Source organism: Mobula hypostoma, chromosome 3 (genome assembly GCF_963921235.1).
Source record: "Mobula hypostoma chromosome 3, sMobHyp1.1, whole genome shotgun sequence".
Classification (NCBI taxonomy): Eukaryota; Metazoa; Chordata; class Chondrichthyes; order Myliobatiformes; family Myliobatidae; genus Mobula; species Mobula hypostoma.
The window spans coordinates 10,557,586-10,577,807 of NC_086099.1; the positions used below are offsets into that span (position 1 = coordinate 10,557,586).

General features: G+C 43.8%; 1 protein-coding gene across 4 annotated transcripts in view; it reads right to left on the reverse strand.

Moving 5' to 3' along the window:
* LOC134343349 (coiled-coil domain-containing protein 68-like) overlaps window positions 1-20,222 on the reverse strand; it is a 126,062-nt gene that overhangs the window by 5,646 nt on the left and 100,194 nt on the right. For 3 of the 4 annotated variants that reach the window (XM_063042043.1, XM_063042045.1, XM_063042042.1), the window contains 2 exons: window positions 17,527-17,635; window positions 7,404-7,487 (listed from right to left, as the gene is read on the reverse strand). In XM_063042043.1, the coding sequence (XP_062898113.1) occupies window positions 7,404-7,487; window positions 17,527-17,635 (193 nt within the window). The remainder of the gene's footprint in view (window positions 1-7,403; window positions 7,488-17,526; window positions 17,636-20,222) is intronic. The other variant, XM_063042044.1, reaches the window with a different exon arrangement.

Below are 20,222 nucleotides of genomic sequence, written 5' to 3' on the forward strand. Positions count from 1 at the left end.
TGCAGACCCCATGCATCTTAATCTTCTGGATGAGCTTCCCATGAGGGATTTTGTCAAACACCTTACTAATGTAGACAACATCCACTGCCCTACCCTCATCAATCTCTCTCGTCACCTTGTCAAAAATGTCATTCAAGTTGGTAAGACACGATCTGCCACACACAAAGCCATGCTGACTCTCCCTAATTAGGCTGTGGGTTTCCAAATGTACATATATCCTAAAAAGTTTCTCCAGTAATTTCCCTGCAACTGATATGATGCTCACCAGTCTATAATTCCCAGAATTTTCCCATGTTCTCTCCTTAAATAGAGGTATAATATTAGCCACTCACCAGTCCTCCGGGACCTTGGCTGTGGCTCGGGAGGGCCTAGAAATCTTGTCTCTTGCCTCCTTCAATAACCTGGGGTAAATCCCATCAGGCCCTGGGACTTATCTACCTTAATACTCATTAGAAGGCCCAATACTTCCTCCTCCTTGAGCTCTAAACACCCTAACAAATTTATACACTCAGCACTGATCTCCTGGTGCACCATACCCTTTTCCTTGGTAATTACTGAAGCAAAGTACTCATTAAGTACCTCACTCATATTCTCCATGTTCAAGCTAATGGTCCCCCCTTTATCCTTGAATGGTCTCAACCTAGTTATCCTCTTGCTCCTGATGTATGTATTGTTTGACTTGGGATTCACCTTAATCCTACTTTCCAAGGACTTTCCATGGCCCCTCCTGGCTTTTCAATTCCCCTTCTTCAGTTTTTTTCTGGCTTCTTAATACTCCTCATGTGCTTCCAAAGCTTTGTATACCCTTCCTTTTTCATCTTTACTACATTCATCACCTCTCTGGACATCCAAGATTCTCTTATCTTTCCATCCTCGTCCTTCGTTCTAACAGGAACGTACCTTTCTCATACTCTGTATAATTGATCTTTAAACATCCTCCGTATGACAGATATGGACTTGCCAGAAAAAAAAGTGTTCACAATTAATGCTTCTTCGTTCCTGCCTAATGACCTTATAATTTGCCCTATTCCAATTTAAAACTCTTCCACAAGGACCATAATTATCCTTATTTATAGCTATCCTGAAAATTGAGTTGTAATTTCTGTTCCCTAACTTTTCACCCACTGAGAGGTCAATCACCTGGCCAGGGTCATTACCCAACACCAGCTCCAGTATGGCCCCTCCGTTCGTTGGAGCATCCACATATTGATGTAAGAAACCTTTCTGGATACACTTAACACATTCTGCTCCATCGAAACCCCTTACACTAAGGAGATCCCAGTTTATATTAAGGAAGTTAAAATCCCCCATGACAACAACCCAATGGCTATTGGGGTGTCTGTAGTACAATTCTATCAGTGTGAATGCACCCCTCCTATTCCTGAGTTCCACTCAAATGGACTCAGTGTCTGACCCCTCTATTATGTCTCCCCTGAGTGCAGCTGTAATATTGTCCCTGATTAGCAGTGCAAGCCCTCCCTCTTTTTCACTCCTCCTCTGTCTTTTCTGAAACATTGAAAACCTGGTACATTAATCACCCATTCATGTCCCTCTCTCAACCAAGTTTCAGTAATGGCTACAACATCGTAGTTGCATATATAGATTCATGATCCAAGTTCATCACCCTTACCGATAATACTCACAGCATTAAAATATTTACACTTCAAATTATCCAACCCACCATACCCGTTATTTCAATTTTGCCTTTCAGTACTTTCCCTGACATCTGCTTTACTGTCCAATCCATTCCCTTACTGACCTGGGGCTTCGGTTCCCAGCCCCCTGAAAACTAATTTAAACTCTCCCAAGTAGCGTCAGCAAACCTCCTGGCCAGGATATTGGTTCCCCTCCAGTTCAGGTGCAACCTGCTCCTCTTGGATAGGTCATTCCTTCTCCAGAAAAGGTTCCAATGGTCCAAGAACTTGAAACCCCATCCCCTGCACCATCTCCGCAACCACTCATTTATCCAGGTCATCATCCCATTCTTACCTGCACTAGCCCTTGGCACAGGGAGTAATCTGGAGATTACTACCTTGGAGGTTACATATGTTACCATATCACCCTGAGATTCATTTTCTTACAGGTATTCACAGTAGGACAAAGAAATATCATAGAACCAATGAAAAACGACACACAGACATGAATGACAAACAATGTGCAAAAAAGACAAAGTATGCAAATACAAAATAAATAAATAAGCAAACAAACAGATAAATAATACTGAGGACATGAGTTGTAGGGCCCTTGAAAGTGAGTTCATAGGTTGTGGAATCAGTTCAGTGCTGGGGTGAGTGAAGTTATGGACACTGGTTCAGGAGCCTGATGGTTAAAAGGAAGTAACTTTTGCTGAACCTGGTGGTGTAAGCCCTGAGGCTCCTGTACCTTCTCCCTGATGGCAGCAGCGAGAAAAAAGCATGGCCTGGATGGTTGGGTTCCTTGATGATGGAGGCTGCTTCCTTGTGGCAGGGCTCCTTGGATATGTGCTCATTGGTGGGGAGGGCTTTGCCTGTGATGGACTGGGTTGTATCTACTACTTGTTGAAGGCTTTTCTGTTCTTGGGCACCGAAAAATGTAAGTTATGTTGAAGCTTTCAGGATGACAAAAGAAATTAGTGATGTCAAAGACAATGACGGAAGTGCTTAAGATGAAAGACTGAAATTGATGTCATATATTAGAAACCGACAAACCATGGAAGGAAGACAAGGTTATACATCCAGAAAGTAATAGAATTAGCAGCCATGTGTTGTGTAAGTTGGCTCAATACTCATAAACAAGAATCATGAAGACTCAGAATTATTGATTTAAAGTAAAGTGTGTTTGCAATATCAAATCAGCTGGAAATGTTATCGATTTCTGCTGCATTTTTCTCAGAACATCAATAAATTTATTACTGTCTATTACAAAACGTCAAATGGCTTTCCCAAAAATCAGTGAGTTTGTCATGTTGATAGAGCATGTACAGATTGCAGCCTTCCTTTGTGTGTCACTCTGTGAATCATTGCATCCTAAGCATTTGCTCTGTGAGTGTGATAACATTGATCTAATCTTCTCCTTTGGAAATATTAGCAGGGAACAACCATATTTCATAGAATTATAAAGTTGTAGTCCTGTCAGTTAGTAATGTCAGTCTTATTGTCTCCTTCATTTCCTGGTGACCTGAAATTTATTATTATTTCCTCTACACAAGAGGAAAGGCATCTTAAGTCTTGGTGTTTTGCACATGGGTTGACTGTTTGTCTTTGTGTGTAGTTTTTCATTGTTCTATTGTGTTTCTTTGTTCTACTGTGCATGCTATCATGAGAGACTGGATAAACTTGGGTTGTTTTCTCTGAAACGCCTGAGGCTGAGAGGTTTAATTGAGGTTTATAAGATTATGAGAGGCATAGATAGAGAAGGCATGGAATATCTGTTCCCGAGGTTGAACTTTCCACTACCAGAGGGTATGAGGGCATGAATTGGGGGTGAGAGGGGGTAGGTTCAAGGGGAATATGAGGGTTACGTTTTTAACTCAGAGTGGTGGGTGCCTGGAATGCACTGCCTGGTATGGTGGTAGAGGTAAATACATTGGAGGTTTTTAAGAGACGTTTGGATAGGCATATGGATAGGTAAGGAAGATGGAGGGGTGTGGACATAGCGTAGGTAAGAGGGATTGGTGTTTGGGTGTTCTTGATTTGCTTTTTCGCTTGTTCAGCACAACATTGTGGGCCGAATGGCCTGCTCCTGTGCTGTACTTCTCTATAAAAGTTTTGCAAGAAAATTAATTTCAAGGTAGTATATAGTGACATGTACAGTACTGTGCAAAAAGTCTTAGGTGCATAAACTGTATACAACTAGGGTACGTAAGACTTTTGCACAGTACTGTAGTAATCATGTATTTTTTAATTTATTCATTTATGGGATGTGGGAGTCGCCAGCTAAGCCAGCATTCGTTGCCCATCCCTGGTTGCCCTTGAGAAGGTGGTGATGCGCTGCCTTCTTGAACCGCTGCAGTTCCCGGGGTGTAGGTACACCCACAGTGCTGATAGGGAGGGAATTCCATGATTTTGACCCAGCAGCAATGAAGGAATGGCAATATGTTTTCAAGTCAGAATGGTGAGTGACTTAGAGGGGGATTTCCAACTATCGCACAGTACTGCTGCCACAATAAAAAAAAATAAATTTCATGATATAGGTGAGGAATGATAAACCTGATTCTGATACGGGCCCTTACTGTGGACGGAGAGTGGGAAGGGGGCAGGGAGACTGGAATCATGGCTGGGAAAAGGGGAAGGAAGAGGCGAGGGAGCAGGAAGCCCCAGAGAGACGTTCTGTAATGATCAATAAATCAGTTGTTTGGAATCAAATGTCCTTGCTTGGTATCCCAGGGCTGATGTCTCAGGCCAGCACCACACTCCCTGCCCCGGAACTTCTTCTCTGCTGCTTGTCACATACCCCTCCCACAGCACTCCCACTCACCATTCTCAATGTCCTTTACTCCCACCAGATTCATAAACTTACTCTCCTCTCCAAATAGAGTACTGTGCTACCTCGCTATATATATATATATATATATATATATATGTCCCTAAGACATTTACACAGTACTGTATGTATTTTGATAATACAAAGTATATTGAACAGTACAGCACTGCAACATCGAACCACAAAGTTGTTCCAATCTAATTAAATTACTAATCAAATAGGCAACCTACTGTAACTAGCCCCCTCTGCCTGCTTAATGTTCATATCCTTCCATTTTCCACACATTCAGGTGCCTATCTAAATGTCCCTAATGTACCTGCCTCTATCACCACCCCCCCAGGCAGTGCATTCCAGGCACCCACAACTCACCAGTATCTACAGCACTATACCTGTTGTTGAGTGGAATGGCCACGGGGTACTCTGCACTGGCTGCCTATCCACTTTCACCCTCCTGACGGTCATCCAGTTATCTGTGTCCTGCACCTTGATAGTAACTGTATACCTCTCTGTATGTCTTGTCTATCAACATTCCAGCCTCCTGAATGATCTGGATTTCATCCTGTTCCAGCTCCAGTTCCTTAGCACGGTCTGAGAAAAGCTGCAGCTGGATGCACTTCTTGCAGGTGTAGTCGTCAGAGACATCAGATGTCTCCCTGCTTTCCCACATCTTACAAGAAGAGCATTCCACTATCCTGCCTGATATCCTCACTGCTCTAAACGTACAAAAAGAAAGAAAGAATAACTATTTTTTAAAAAAATCTACGTACGGCCTAAACTTCTCCTAGGCTCAATGAGCCAAAGCTTCAACTCCCCACTGCAACACTGGTCCACTCACACAATGGCAGCTCCCACAATAGCTACTCTGCTTAATCCTAACTTCAGTCACCCTAGTCGACACCAAACTAAGAATCTGCATAATCACATTGATCTGCACCAGGCTGCATTTGCAGAGACGGGAGTAATTTTCTTTGCTTAAGAACTATGTGTATGTCACATAAGCAATGTTAACTGTTGGACCGGGACGTAGCTTGTTACTTTTCTTGTACGCTTGTTTGTATTTTTATATAGTTGCCTATATACATGTATTGTTCAGTTAATTTTTCAGTAATTATGCTGCAGTTACATCTGTATTTTTCTAGAAACTTTCGAGTTTTCAGTAGCAGGTGTTACACCACTTGAATCAGTCTATTTTATAGGTTAATGATTATCAATGGAATTTTGTTATCTCTAGTCTAAGTATGAAATGACCAGGACTACTTTTTCCTTTTGTATTTTCTTTGTTCTCTTTGTTCGGTATTAGTCAGGGCATGAAGGGATACACAGAAAAGGCAGGCGATTGGGGCTGAGAGGGAAATGGATCTACCATGGTGAAATGGAAGAGCAGTCTCGATGGGCCAAATGGCCTAATTCTGCTCCTATACCTTATTTTCTGTTACCCATATAGCAGGCTCCCTCTCTCCACACAGCTGATGAATCCAAAGGAATGGCAAAGTCTGATACAGTTTGGCACCAGTAGGAGTGGTCAGTCAGTGTTGAATTCAATATAGGGTTGTCTTAGCTCTGGATTTTTCCTTGGGTTTACCCCCAAAGCTTTACTTATGAATGATAAAGATGGGGGCATGACTGGAAGTTCGGGAAATCAATGTTCATTCCATCAGGTTGGGAGCTACCCGGGCAGAATTCAAGGTGCTGTTTCTCAAACCTAAGTATGGCCTCATCACAACAGTAGAGGGGGCCATGGATGGACATACTGGAGTGGGAATGGAAAGTGGAATTAAAATGGATGGCCACTGAGAGATAGGTGCACGACCAAGCGGTCTCCCATTCTATGCTGGGTGTCAACGTAGAAGAGGCCACACCGCATACACCGGACACAATAAATGATGCTAAGTGCCAGGAGCGAGCTCCATGGGGAGGGACAAGTGGACAAGGGAGTCATATAGGGAACGATCCCTGCGGAAAACAGAAAATGGGGCGGAGGGAAAGATGTGTTTGGTGGTGGGATCACGTTGGAGGTGGCGAATTATGTGTTGGATGCGGAGGCAGTTGGAGTGGTAGGTGAGGACAAGAGGAACCCTATCCCTGGTGGGATAGCTGGAGGATGGGGTAAAAGCGGACGTGCATGAAATGGAAGAGGTGCAGTTAAGGGCAACGTTGATGGAGGAAGGGAAGCCCCTTTCTTTGACGAAGGAGGACATCTCCTTCGCTATGGAATGAAAAGCCTCATCCTGAGAGCAGATGCTGTGGAGACAGAGGAATTGAGAGAAGGGGATAGCGTTTGTGCAGGGTTGAGATCAGAGTTTTCCTTCTAATTGAGTTGCCAAACACAGCCGATTATAATATTTCCTAATCATTATCATTCCTGATCATATTGACCTCAATTAATGCTTTATTTCTGTTTATTTATACTACACAGTAGCATAGTGGCAGGCAGAACACTTTACAGTACCAGTGACCCAGGTTCATTTCCTTCCACTGCCTGTATGTAAGGAATTTGCATATTCTCCCAGTGACCACGTGGGTTTCCTCTGGGTGCTCCAGTTTCCTCCCACAGTCCAAAGACGTACCGGTTGGTAGGATCAAACCACAAACAAGAGAAAATATGCAGGTGCTGGAAATCTGAGCAATACACACAAAATGCTGGAGGAACTCAACAGATCAGGTCACACCTCTGGAAAAAAGTACAGTCGACGTTTCGGGCCCAAACATTTCAGTCCTGCCGAAAGGTTTCGGCCCAAAACGTTGATTGTACTTTTTTCCATAAGTACTACCTGATCTGTTGAGTTTCTTCAGCATTTTGTGCGTGTTGCCCAGTTGGTTAATTGGTCATTGTAAATTTTCCCGTGATTAGGCAAGGGTTAAATTGGGGGACTGCCAGGCCACATGGGTTGAAGGTCTGGAAGGGTCTCTTCTGTGTTGTATCTCAACAAACAAATAAATACCTCTGCTTCAAGTATGCCCATTTGTTCCTTTAGTTTTGCTATGACTTCATCTTGTTTCTCCAACTCCATTTTTAAGTTTTGAATCTGTGAAGAGAATAAAAGAAAACAATAAGTGTGAAATAAAAAAGGTAAGGCAGACATGATTTCACTATCACAAGAGTCTGACCTTAAGATTTAAAATATTATCAAAGATTCGATAAGATTAGCTTTATTTATCATATGTACATTGAGACATCAAGACATACAGTGAATTGCAACGCCTCTTGTAAATGACCAACACAATCTAAGGATGTGCTGGGGGCAGCCCACAAGTGTTGCCATGATTCCTGCCTCAACATAGCACGCTAACTTACTAACCCTAACGTACATTATTTGACCGTGGGAGGAAAACAGAGCACTCAGGGGAAATCCGTGTGGAACACATACAAAATACTGGTGGAACTCAGCATCTATGGAAAAGAGTAAACAGTCAACATTTCAGACTGAGAGCCTCCTTCAGGATTCCTGACCTGCTGAGATCCTCCAGCATTTTGCTTGTGTTGCTTTGCATTGCCAGCATCTGCAGATTTTCTAGTGTCTGAAATCCACAAGGTCACGGGAGAACGTACCAACTCCTTACCAGACGGCGATGGAATTGAACCCGAGTCGTTGGTGCTGTAGTAATGTTACACTAGCCACTACAATAGTGTGCTGCCCCAAATAGAGGTCGTTGATATATCAAATCTTGTGGGATATCCAGTGGTCAATATTAGTTAATGCAAGTTGTAATTGCTTAAGGATTCCTGGTTAATCAAAATGGCTGTTTTGATATTAACATCAAGAGGAATCCATTCAACCATTCCAGTTTCCTAAGCAACCAGTTCATGGCTGCTCTGCACCTCAATGTATCTGCCTAGACTCCGTACCTCTTGTCATTAGGTCGCCATGGTAGTGTAGTGTTTAGCATGACACTATTACAGCTGAGGGCGTCAGATTTCAGAGTTCGGTTCCGGCGCCATCTGTAAGGAGTTTATATGTTCTCCCTGTAACCATGTATGTTTCCTCCAGGTGCTCTAGTTTCCTCGCACTGCCCAAAGAGGTCCAGGTTAGTAGGCTAATTGGTGATTGTAAATTGTCCTGTGATTAAGCTAGTGTTCAATAGATGGTTTGCTGGGCACCATGGCTTATTGGGCTAGCAGGGCCTGTTCTGTGCTGTACCACTAAATAAATTTATATTAAGACGTGTAACTCCCCACCATCTACACCTAGGGAAATGCTGGACGCACAAAGCACTGCAGAAAATTGGTAAGGTAATTATTCAAGTGGTCTTCCGGGAAGTCAGTGTGGGCCTTTGATCAATTAGCTGATTTTTCCCAACCAAAACTTGAACTGAATTGAATTGACTTTATTACTTACATCCTTCAGATACATGAGGAGTCAAAATCTTTACATTACATCTCCATCTTTTTGTGCAATGTGCAATTTATAGTAATTTATAATAAATATTATCTACAACAGGAGAGTCTATATAACATAGAAATACAGTTGCGTCAGCATGAATTCATCAGTCTGATGGCCTGGTGGAAGAAGCTGTCCCTGAGCCAATTGGTTATGGCTTTTATGCTGTGGTACCATTTCCTGGATGGTAGCAGCTGGAGCAGTTTGTGGTTGGGGTGACTTGGGTCCCCAATGATCCTTCAGGCCCTTTTTACAGACCTGTCTTTATAAATGTCCCAAATAGTGGGAAGTTCACATCTACAGATGCGCTGGGCTGTCTGCTTCACTCTCTGCAGAGTCCTGTGATTGAGGGAAGTACAGTTCCCACACCACGCAGTGATGTAGCCAGTCAGGTTGCTCTTAATTGTGTCCCTATAGAAAGCTCTTAGGATTTGGGGACCCATGCTAAACTTCTTCAACTGTCTGAGGTGAAAGAGGCACTGTTGTGTCTTTTTCACCACACAACTGGTATGTACAGACCACATGAGATCCTCAGTGATGTTTATGCAGAGGAACTTAAAGCTGTTCATCCTCTCAACACTAGATCCATCCAGGCTCCTCCTCAGGAGCCTATCTCCATTCCTCCTGTAGTCCACAACCAACTCTGTTTTTGTGACATTGAGGGAGAGGTTGTTTTCTTGACACCACTGTGACAGGGGTGATGACTTCTTCTCCGCAGGCTGCCTCATTATTTGAGATTAGGCCAATCAGTGTAGTGTCGTCAGCAAATTCAATTAGCAGATTGAAGCTGAGGGAAGCAACACAGTCATGGGTATGCAGAGAGTAAAGGAGAGGGCTGAGAATAATCGTTGCATAAAATAACATCCTGTTATTAGCCCAAATGCCCAATACAAAATGGGATATTATTTAACCACACAGAAAACAGATAAACATAAGGATCATTGGATACTGAGACATTTTCATGCCATCTTTTTTAGATTTATGAGGCACCATATTTTGAGGTTCTTTTTTCAACTAATTTTCCTCAAAGATGAAGCGTTACTTAAAATCAGGAATTTCTCAATTTGTTCTGCATGTGACACACAATACAAGATTGACTTCAGGTATAGCCAGTGGTGGCCAACAACTTTCAGCTCAAGGCACCATACCATTTTGGAGTTTCTTTGGCTAATATCTGCCTCAAACAAAAGGATGAAGAACACTTTAACGTATTTCTGAAGTCAGCTTCTGCACAGCTGCTAGCCAAATCCCTTTCCTTGACCTTTCTAATACTGACCAATGTTCCTCTATTTTGTAATGACCAGTGTACACAAAAATCTTCTGCTGTGCATTTATTTTTTGCCCAGTGGCAACAACATGTGCATACTGAATTTTACATAGGGAAGTATTCATTTTAACACCTAGCAAAACATTGTCAATGAGAACTTTGATCTCCTCTGAGTTTGATCATTTTCTGCACTATCACAAAACATACTAGCAGGCCTGTAGCAGGTAATGAAGGATTTTCTCACCAGAGCTTTTGCACACCATCCACATGTGATTTACCTGCTAAATGATGCTTTAAAAAGTCAAATTTCCAAATATCACTTCACTCCTTCCCACATGCAAACTCTCCAGCAACAATTCAGGAAGGTAACACCAGTTTCTGTATTGTCCATAAATATTTCTTGCAGCTGCACATTGCTGACCTCATGACCATTCGCTGTAACTGTTTCTACTATTTCATTAAGCTATTTTGCTTTAAATGAACTAGCAGTTCTTTTGCACCTCATGCCCTTTGCTACTTTGGAATTTGACATAGTGAATCAACGATTCCTTCAATAAAAACAGTAGAAATAAGCCAGTTCTAAAATCTGCAGATAAATCAGCACAAACTCCATAGTTGTCAACACCGTCCACATCAGAAACCAGAAAAGGAAATGTGATTGATTATGATTGTGAAATATACATAGCATGCCAATGAGGCAGAGGGTGACAACCTTTTGTGCTCAGTTTAAATTCCTTTGTGCGTTATTAGCAAAAGATGTGTCTGCATGCACATGTTCACACCTGAGAGGAACCATTGATACCTACTTTCCATTATCTAGAAGGTGCCGGAAGTCCTCTGCTCCCTTTACTAACTTACTGCCTGTTAATAAAAGTTCTCTATCTCTCGCATTGTTCATGGCTTCCTTCATCATGTCATAGCTTGCTCTCCGTTTTCACTACCGTCAGTCACGCAAGTCCTGAGTGGAGACTCAGGAATACCATCGCACTTAGATGTAGAAGGAACCATCATTGCTGTTTCCATAACAATTTTGTTTTACCATTCAGGATTCTAAGCCCTGAGCTGAACCCCCGAACCTTCAGGACCAGTGGACCATTCTTAGTCTGGACTCTACTCTTTGCCTGTTTGGCATCGGTGACCTTTCCAAGAGTCAAAGGACAAAGCTCTGACTCCAGCCAATATAGCTCTCCAGGTCACTGAGGCACGCAAACCTCCAAACCACGACAAGGTTGTGGTCCTCTTCCAGGTGATACATTCCCCATTGCAGTTTTTCAATGTGCTAGCTTTGATACTGAGTGCTGGCAGGTGGCCACGAAACTCATTCTAATTGACCTCCAAACTTGGGACTGTAATCTTGAACAATACAAAGGAATGAGACAGCACCCTCTTTATAGCTCACTACTACAGTGTGAAATATGGTTATTCTCAAGGAAAATGCAACTCTGATCCTTGAGGTGCGGGCTTAGCCCACTGCCCGACTCTCTCTACACCCATGGCCAGATACCGCACACACACAATCTATAAATTTGCCAACTGTTGCTGGCAGAATCTTTGATGGTGACAAGGTGGTGTACAGGAGTGAGATAGATTGGCTGCTTGTGTGGTGTCAGTACAACAACAACACACTCAGTGGCAGTAGAACCAAGGAACTGATTGTGGACATAAGGAAGGGTGAGTCAAGGGAACACATACCAATCCTTATCGAGGAATCAGTACTAGAAATGGTGAACAGTTACACGTTCTTCAGTGTCAATGACTCTGAAGATCTATCCTGGCCCAATACTGAGGATCGAGGAACGACTGCACAGGCGCGTGGACATCAGCGAGTTAGTCGGGGGAGGGGGGGAAAGAGTATAAAAGGAGATCATTTTTTTCTTTGGCGGTTTGATCAAGGAATGACTGCGTAGGCACACGGATGTCAGTGAGTTAGACAGGCAGGAAGAGTATTAAAAGAAGACAGCTTTATAGAGCGGGCATCAGAGAAGCACGTGGTGGAGTAGAGGGAATCAGAGTAGGAGGGCTTTGGCTCAACGGGGCTTCGGTGATAATGGGTCGAGGCGAGGTAACGTACTTGTGAAGAATAGGAATAGGAATTATGTCCGTGAGGCTGGTGTTCTGTGCTGGGTGTCAGATGTGGGATGTTCGGGAGACTTCCAGCCTCCCAGACAGCCATATCTGCACCAGGTGTGTCGAGCTGCAGCTCCTTAGGGACCAGGTTAGGGAACTTGAGATGCAGCTCGATGACCTTCGTCTGGTCAGGGAAACTGAAGAGGTGATAGAGAGGAGCTGTAGGCAAGTAGTCACACCAGGGCCTCGAGAGACAGGTAAGTGGGTAACAGTCAGGAGAGGGAAGGGCAAGAGTCAGATACTAGAGAGTACCCCTGTGGCTGTCCCCCTTAACAATAAGTACCTCTGTTTGAGTACTGTTATGGTAGATGACCTACCTGGGGGAAGCAACAGTGGCTGCGCCTCTGGCACAGAGTCTGGCCCTGTGGCTCAAAAGGGTAGGGAAAGGAAGAGGATGGCAGCAGTGATAGGGGACTCTATAGTTAGGGGGTCAGACAGGTGATTCTGTGGATGAAGGAAAGAAACGTGGATGGTAGTTTGCCTCCCAGGTGCCAGGGTCCGGGATGTTTCTGATCATGTCCACGAAATCCTGAAGTGGGAAGGTGAACAGCAAGAGGTCGTGGTACATATTGGTACCAACGACATAGGAAGGAAAAGGGAGGAGGTCCTGAAAACAGATTACAGGGAGTTCAGAAGGAAGTTGAGAAGCAGGATCTCAAAGGTATTGCCTGTGCCATGCGACAGTGAGGTTAGGAATAGAATGAGGTGGAAGATAAATGAATGGCTGAGGAATTGGAGCAGGGGTCAGGGATTCAGATTTCTGGATCATTGGGATCTCTTTTTGGGCAGGAGTGACCTGTACAAAAAGGACGGGTTGCACCTGAATCCAAGGGGGACCAATATCCTGGCAGGGAGATTTGCTAAGGTTATTGGAGAGAGTTTAAACTAGGATCATTGAGGGGTGGTAACTGAACTGAAGCAGTGGAGGAAGGAGCGGTTGGCTCACAAATAGAGAAAGCTTGTAGACAGTGTGAGAGGGAGGATAGGCAGGTGATAGAGAAGGGACGCGCTCAGACTGATGGTTTGAGATGTGTCTATTTTAATGAGAGGAGTATCATGAACAAAGCAGATGAGCTTAGAGCGTGGATCAGTACTTGGAGCTATGATGCTGTGGCCATTACAGAGACTTGGATGGGTCAGGGGAGGAAATGGCTACTTAGAGTGCCAGGCTTTAGATGTTTCAGAAAGGACAGCGAAGAAGGCAAAAGAGGTGGGGGCGTGGCACTGTTGATCAGAGATAGGGTCACGGCTGCAGAAAAGGAGGAAGTCATGGAGGGATCGTCTACTGAGTCTCTATGGGTGGAAGTTAGGAACAGAAAGGGGTCAATAACTCTACTGGGTGTTTTTTATAACCACCTAATAGTAACAGGGACATCAAGGAGCAGATAGGGAGACAGATTCTGGAAAGATGCAATAATAACAGGGTTGTTGCAGTGGGAGATTTTAATTTCCCCAATATTGTTTGGCATCTCCCTAGAGCAAGGGGTTTAGATGTGGTGGAGTTAGTTAGGTGTGTTCAGAAAAGTTTCCTGACACAATATGTGGATAAGCCTACACGAGGAGAGGCTATGCTTGATCTGGTATTGGGAAATGAACTTGGTCAGGGGTCAAGTCTCTCTGTGGGAGAACACTTTGGAGATAGTGATCACAATTCTATCTGCTTTACCATATCATTGGAGAGGGATAGGAACAGACAAGTTAGGAAAGCATTTAATTGGAGTAAGGGGAAATATGAAGCTATCAGGCAGGAACTTGGAAGCATAAATTGGGAATAGATGTTCTCAGGGAAATGTACGGTAGGAATGTGACAAATGTTCAGGGGATATTTGCGTAGTGTTCTGCACAGGTATATTCCCATGAGACAGGGAAAGGATGGTAGGGTACAGGAATGGTGGTGTACAAAGGCTGTTGTAAATCTAGTCAAAAAGAAAAGAAAAGTTTAGGAAAGGTTCAAAAAACTAGGTAATGATAGAGATCTAGAAAATTATAAGGCTAACAGGAAGGAGCTTAAGAATGAAATTAGGAGCGCCAGAAGGGGCCATGAGAAGGCCTTGGTGAGCAGCTTTAAGGAAAATCCCAAGGCATTCTACAAGTATGTGAAGAGCAAGAGGATAAGATATGAGAGAACAGGACCAATCAAGTGTGACAGTGAAGAAGTGTGTATGGAACCGGAGGAGATAGCAGAGGTTCTTAATGAATATTTTGCTTCAGTATTCACTCAGAAAAGGACCTTAGTGATTGTAGGGATGACTTACAGCAGATTGAAAAGTTTGAGTATATAGACATCAAGAAAGAGGATGTGCTGAACCTTTTGGAAAGCATCAAGTTGGATAAGTCACCGGGATCGGACAAGATGTACCCCAGGCTACTGTGGGAGGTGAGGGAGGAGATTGCTGAAACGCTGGCAATTATCTTTACATCATCAATGGGGACGTGAGGGGTTCCAGAGGATTGGAGGGTTGCAGATGTTGTTCCTTATTCAAGAAAGGGAGTAGAGATAGCCCAGGAAGTGCGTGAGTCTCACGTCGGTGGTTGGTAATTTGACAAAGATCCTGAGAGGCATGATTTATGAACATTTGGAGAGGCATAATATGATTAGAAATAGTCAGCGTGGCTTTGTCAAAGGCAGGTGATGCCTTACAAGCCTAATTAAATTTTTTTGAGGATGTGACTAAACACATTGGTGAAGGTAGAGCAGTAAATGTAGTGTATATGGATTTCAGCAAGGCATTTTATAAGGTACCCCATGCAAGGCTTATTGAGAAAGGAAGGACGCATGAGATCCAAGGGGACCTTGCTTTGTTGATCCGGAATTGGCTTGCCCACAGAAGACAAAGTGTGGTTGTAGATGGCTCATATTCTGCATGGAGGCCGGTGACCAGTAGTGTACCTCAGGGATCTGTTCTGGGACCCCGTCTCTTCGTGAGTTTTATAAATGACCTGGATGAGGAAGTGGAGGGATGGGTTAGTAAATTTGCTGATGACACAAAGGTTGGAGATGTTGTGGATAGTGTGGAGAGCTGTCAGAGGTTACAACGGGACATTGATAGGAAAACTGGCCTGAGAAGTGGCAGATGGAGTTCAACCCAAATAAGTGTAAGGTGATTCATTTGGTTGGTTGAATATGATAGCAGGATATAGCATTAATGGTAAGACTCTTAGCAGTGTGAGGATCAAAGGGATCTTGGGGTCTAAGTCCTTAGGACACTCAAAGCTGCTGCACAGGTTGACTCTGTGGTTAAGAAGGCATACGGTGCATTGGCCTTCATCCACCATGGGATTAAGTTCAAGAGCTAAGAGGTAATGTTATAGCTGTATAGGACCCTGGTCAGATCCCACTTGGAGTACTGTGCTCAGTTCAGGTCACCTCACTAAAGGAAGGATGTGGAAACTATAGAAAGGGTGCAGAGGAGATTTAGAAGGATGTTGCCTGGATTGGGAAGCATGCCTTACGAGAATAGGTTGAGTGAACTTGACCTTTTCTCCTTGGAGAGACGGAGGATGAGAGGTGACTTGATAGAGGTCAATAAGATGATGAGAGGCATTGATTGTGTGGATAGTCAGAGGCTTTTTCCCAGGGCTGAAATGGCTAACACAAGATGGCATAGTTTTAAGGTGCTTGGAAGGAGGTACAGAGGAGATGTCAGGGGTAAGTTTTTAATGCAGAGAGTGGTGACTGCGTGGAATGTGCTGCCGGTGATGGTGGTGGAGATGGACACAAAAGGGAGTTTTAAGAGGCTCCTGGATAGGTACATGGAGCTTAGAAAATACAGGGCTATGGGTAACCCTAGGTAACTTCTAAAGTAAATCCATGTTTGGCACAGTGTTGTGGTCCAAAGGGCTTGTATTGTGCTGCATGTTTTCTATGTTTCTATGTTTCTAATATATTGATGAAATTACAAAGAAGGCACGTCAGTGGATTTTTTCCATTAGAAGTTTAAGGAGATTTGGTATGTCATCAAAGACCTTAGCAAATTTCTACAGATGGATTATGGAGAGCAGTCTAACTGATTGCATGGTATGGATGTGCAAATGTACTGGATTGGAAAAAGCTACAGAAAGTTGTAAACTCAGTCAGCTCCATAATGGTACTAACTTCCCCACCATTGAGGACATCTTCAAAAAGTGATGACTCAAAAAGATGATGTCCATCATTAAGGACCCCCACCACCTAAGACACGTCCTCTTCTCATTACTACTGTCAAAGGAGAGACAGGAGTCTGAAGATACACTCAATATTTTAGGAAAAGCTTCTTTCCCTCCACCATCAGATTTTTGAATGGGCAGTAAACCCATGAATCCTGCCTCATTACTTAGCCCTCTTTTTATTTTTCTATTGATTTTTTAATATTTCTTATTGCAACTTAAAATATTTTATTATGTAGTGCACTGCACTGCTGCCACAAAACAACATTAGCAGTTAATGCGATGCTGTTACAGCTTGGGGTGTTGGAACTCGGAGTTCAGTCCAGGTGTCCTCTAAGGAGTTTGTACATTCTCTCCGTAACCATGTGGGTTTCCTCCAAGTGCTCCAGTTTCCTCCCACAGTCCACAGATATACTGGTTAGTAGGTTATTCGGTAAATTGTCCTGTGATTAGACTAGGGTTAAACTGGCCATTGTTGGGCGGCGCAGCTCGAATTGCTGAAAGGGTCTGTTCCGTGCTACATCTCTAAATAAAATAAATAAGCAAATTTCGCAAAATAGATCAATGATAGTAAACCTGAATCTGAATCCGTTTCTGATTCTGCTCCAAGAGAACCATGAGCTTGTTGTTGTGTTTGAAGGCATGCATGCCTCAGTGACCCGGGGAGCTATGCTGGCTGGAGTCAGGGCTTTATGCTTTGCCTCTTGGTAGAGTCACCCATGCCGAACAGATCAAAAGGTAGAGGCCAGACTGAGAGTGGCCCACTGGTCCTCTCGGTTCAGCGGGGTTCAGCTCAGGGCTAACAACCCTGATTGTTAAAACAAAATTGTTACAGAAACAGCAATGGAGATTCCTTCTATATCTGAGCGCGATGGTGTTCCCGAGTCTCCATTCAGGACTGTGTGACTGACAGTACTGAAAACCAAAGGGAAGCTACTGACATGATAAAGGAAGCCAGGAACACTGCCAAAGATGGAGGACCGTCATTGCTGCCCTAAACATTGGTGGCATAATGGGGAATAAGTATATAGGTAATTCTGATCAACCCAGGCTGCAGGAGAACTAGATGTCAGGGGTTTTTTGATCTTTATCGAAATTAATATTTTATTTTAAGAAATATAATAATCTTCATGCCATCCAACTTACCTTGTTTATTGCACTGTGTAGATTTCGATGTTGCTGTGTGACAACATTGTCGAGGTGAAAGATCTTTTCCTGCAGTGTGGAAGACTCCATTTGAAGACTCTGAAAGCTGCTAACAAATATTTCCACATCAATCATATAGAAATCACGTCCCAGTGAAATACCAGCTAGAATGTAGCATTGGAGAGGGTCCAGAGGAGGTTTACAAGAATGATCCTGGGCTAACATATGAGGAGTGTTTGATAGCTCTGGGACTGTATTATGGGAAACATCCTTCCCACATCTACTTTGTCTAGGCCTTTCAACATCCGAAAGGTTTCAATGCGATCACCCCTCATCCTTCTGAATTCCAGTGAGTACAGACCCAGAGCCATCAAACATTCCTCGTATGATAACACTTTCATTCCTGGAATCATCCTCGTGAACCTCCTCTGGACCCGTTCCAATGCCAGCACATCCTTTCTAAGATGAGGGGCCTAAAACAGTTCACAATACTCAAGGTGAGACTTCACCAGTGCCTTATAAAGCCTCAGCATCACATCCTTGCTCTTGTATTCTAGACCTCTTGAAATGAATGCTAACATGGCATTTGCCTTCCTCACCACCGACTCAACCTGCAAGTTAACCTTCAGGGTGTTCTGCACAAGGACTCCCAACTCCCTTTGCACCTCAGATTCCTGGATTTTCTCCCCATTAAGAAAATAGTCCGCACATTTATTTCTACTACCAAAGTGCATGACCATGCATTTTCCAACATCTATTTCATTTGCTACTTTCTTGCCCATTCTCCTAATCTGTCTAAGTCCTTCTGCATCCTACCTTTTTCCTCAACATTACCTGCCCCTCACCAATCTTTGTGTCATCTGCAAACTTGGCAACAAAGCCATCTATTCCATTGTCTAAGTCACTTATATACAGCATAAAAAGAATTGGTCCCAACACTGACCCCTGCAGAACACTACTAACCACTGGCAGCCAACCCAAAATGGATCTTTTTATTTCCACTCACTGCCTCCTACCAATTAGCCAATGCTCTAAGCACGTTAGTAACTTTCCCGTAATACCTTGGGCTCTTAACTTGAGAAGCAGCTTCATATTTGGCACCTTGTCAAAGACCTTCTGAAAGTCCAAATATACAACATCCACTGCATCCCCTTTATTTATCCTACTTGTAATCTCCTCAAAGAATTCAAACAGGTTAATCAGGCAGGATTTTCTCTGAAGGAAACCATACTGACTTTGTACTATCATGTCCTGTGTCACCAAGTTCTCCATCACCTCATCCTTAACAATTGACTCCAACATCTTCTCAACCACTGAGGTCAGGCTAACTGTGATATAATTTGCTTTCTGGTGCCTTCCTCCTTCCTTAAATAGAAACATAGAAATATAGAAAATAAGTGCAGGAGTAGGCCATTCGGCCCTTCGAGCCTGCACCGCCATTCAGTATGATCATGGCTGATCATCCAACTCAGAACCCTGTACTTGCCTTCTCTCCATACCCCCCGATCCCCTTAGCCACAAGGGCCATATCTAACTCCCTCTTAAATATAGCCAATGAACTGGCCTCAACCGTTTCCTGTGGCAGAGAATTCCACAGATTCACCACTCTCTGTGTGAAGAAGTTTTTCCTCATCTCGGTCCTAAAAGGCTTTCCCTTTATCCTCAAACTGTGACCCCTCGTTCTGGACTTCCCCAACATCGGGAACAATCTTCCTGCATCTAGCCTGTCCAATCCCTTTAGGATTTTCAAGCAACGCACATCAAAGTTGCTGGTGAACGCAGCAGGCCAGGGGAGAAAGACAAGAGTGGGGGGAAAAGCCCAGAGGATGGGCAAGGGGTATATTCAGAGGGACAGAGGGAGAAAAAGGAGAGAGAGAGAAAGAATGTGTGTATAAAAATAAATAACAGATGGGGTACGAGGGGGAGGTGGGGCATTAGCGGAAGTTAGAGAAATCAATGTCAATGCCATCAGGTTGGAAGCTACCCAGACGGAATATAAGGTGTTGTTCCACCAACCTGAGTGTGGCTTCATCTTTACAGTAGAGGAGGCTGTGGCTAGACATGTCAGAATGGGAATGGGGTGTGGAATTAAAATGTGTGGCCACTGGGAGATCCTGCTTTCTCTGGCGGACAGAGCGTAGGTGTTCAGCAAAGCAGTCTCCCAGTCTGCGTCGGGTCTCGCCAATATATAGAAGGCCGCATCGGGAGCACCGGACGCAGTATATCACCCCAGCCGACTCACAGGTGAAGTGTCGCCTCACCTGGAAGGACTGTCTGGGGCCCTGAATGGTGGTAAGGGAGGAAGTGTAAGGGCATGTGTAGCACTTGTTCCGCTTACAAGGATAAGTGCCAGGTGGGAGATCAGTGGGGAGGGACGGGGAGGACAAGTGGACAAGGGAGTCGTGTAGGGAGTGATCCCTGCGGAATGCAGAGTGGGGGGGGGGAAGATGTGCTTAGTGGTTGGATCCCGTTGGAGGTTGCGGAAGTTACGGAGAATATTATACGTTTCAATAAGATCCCCCCTCAATCTTCTAAATTTCAACAAGTATAAGCCTAGTCATATGAAAGTCCTGCCAGCCCAGGAATCAATCTGGTGAACATAAAAGAGTGGAGTGACATTTTCAATTTTCCAGTCCTCTGGCACCATGCCAGAGTCCAATAATTTCTGAAAGATCATTTCCAATGCCTCCACAATC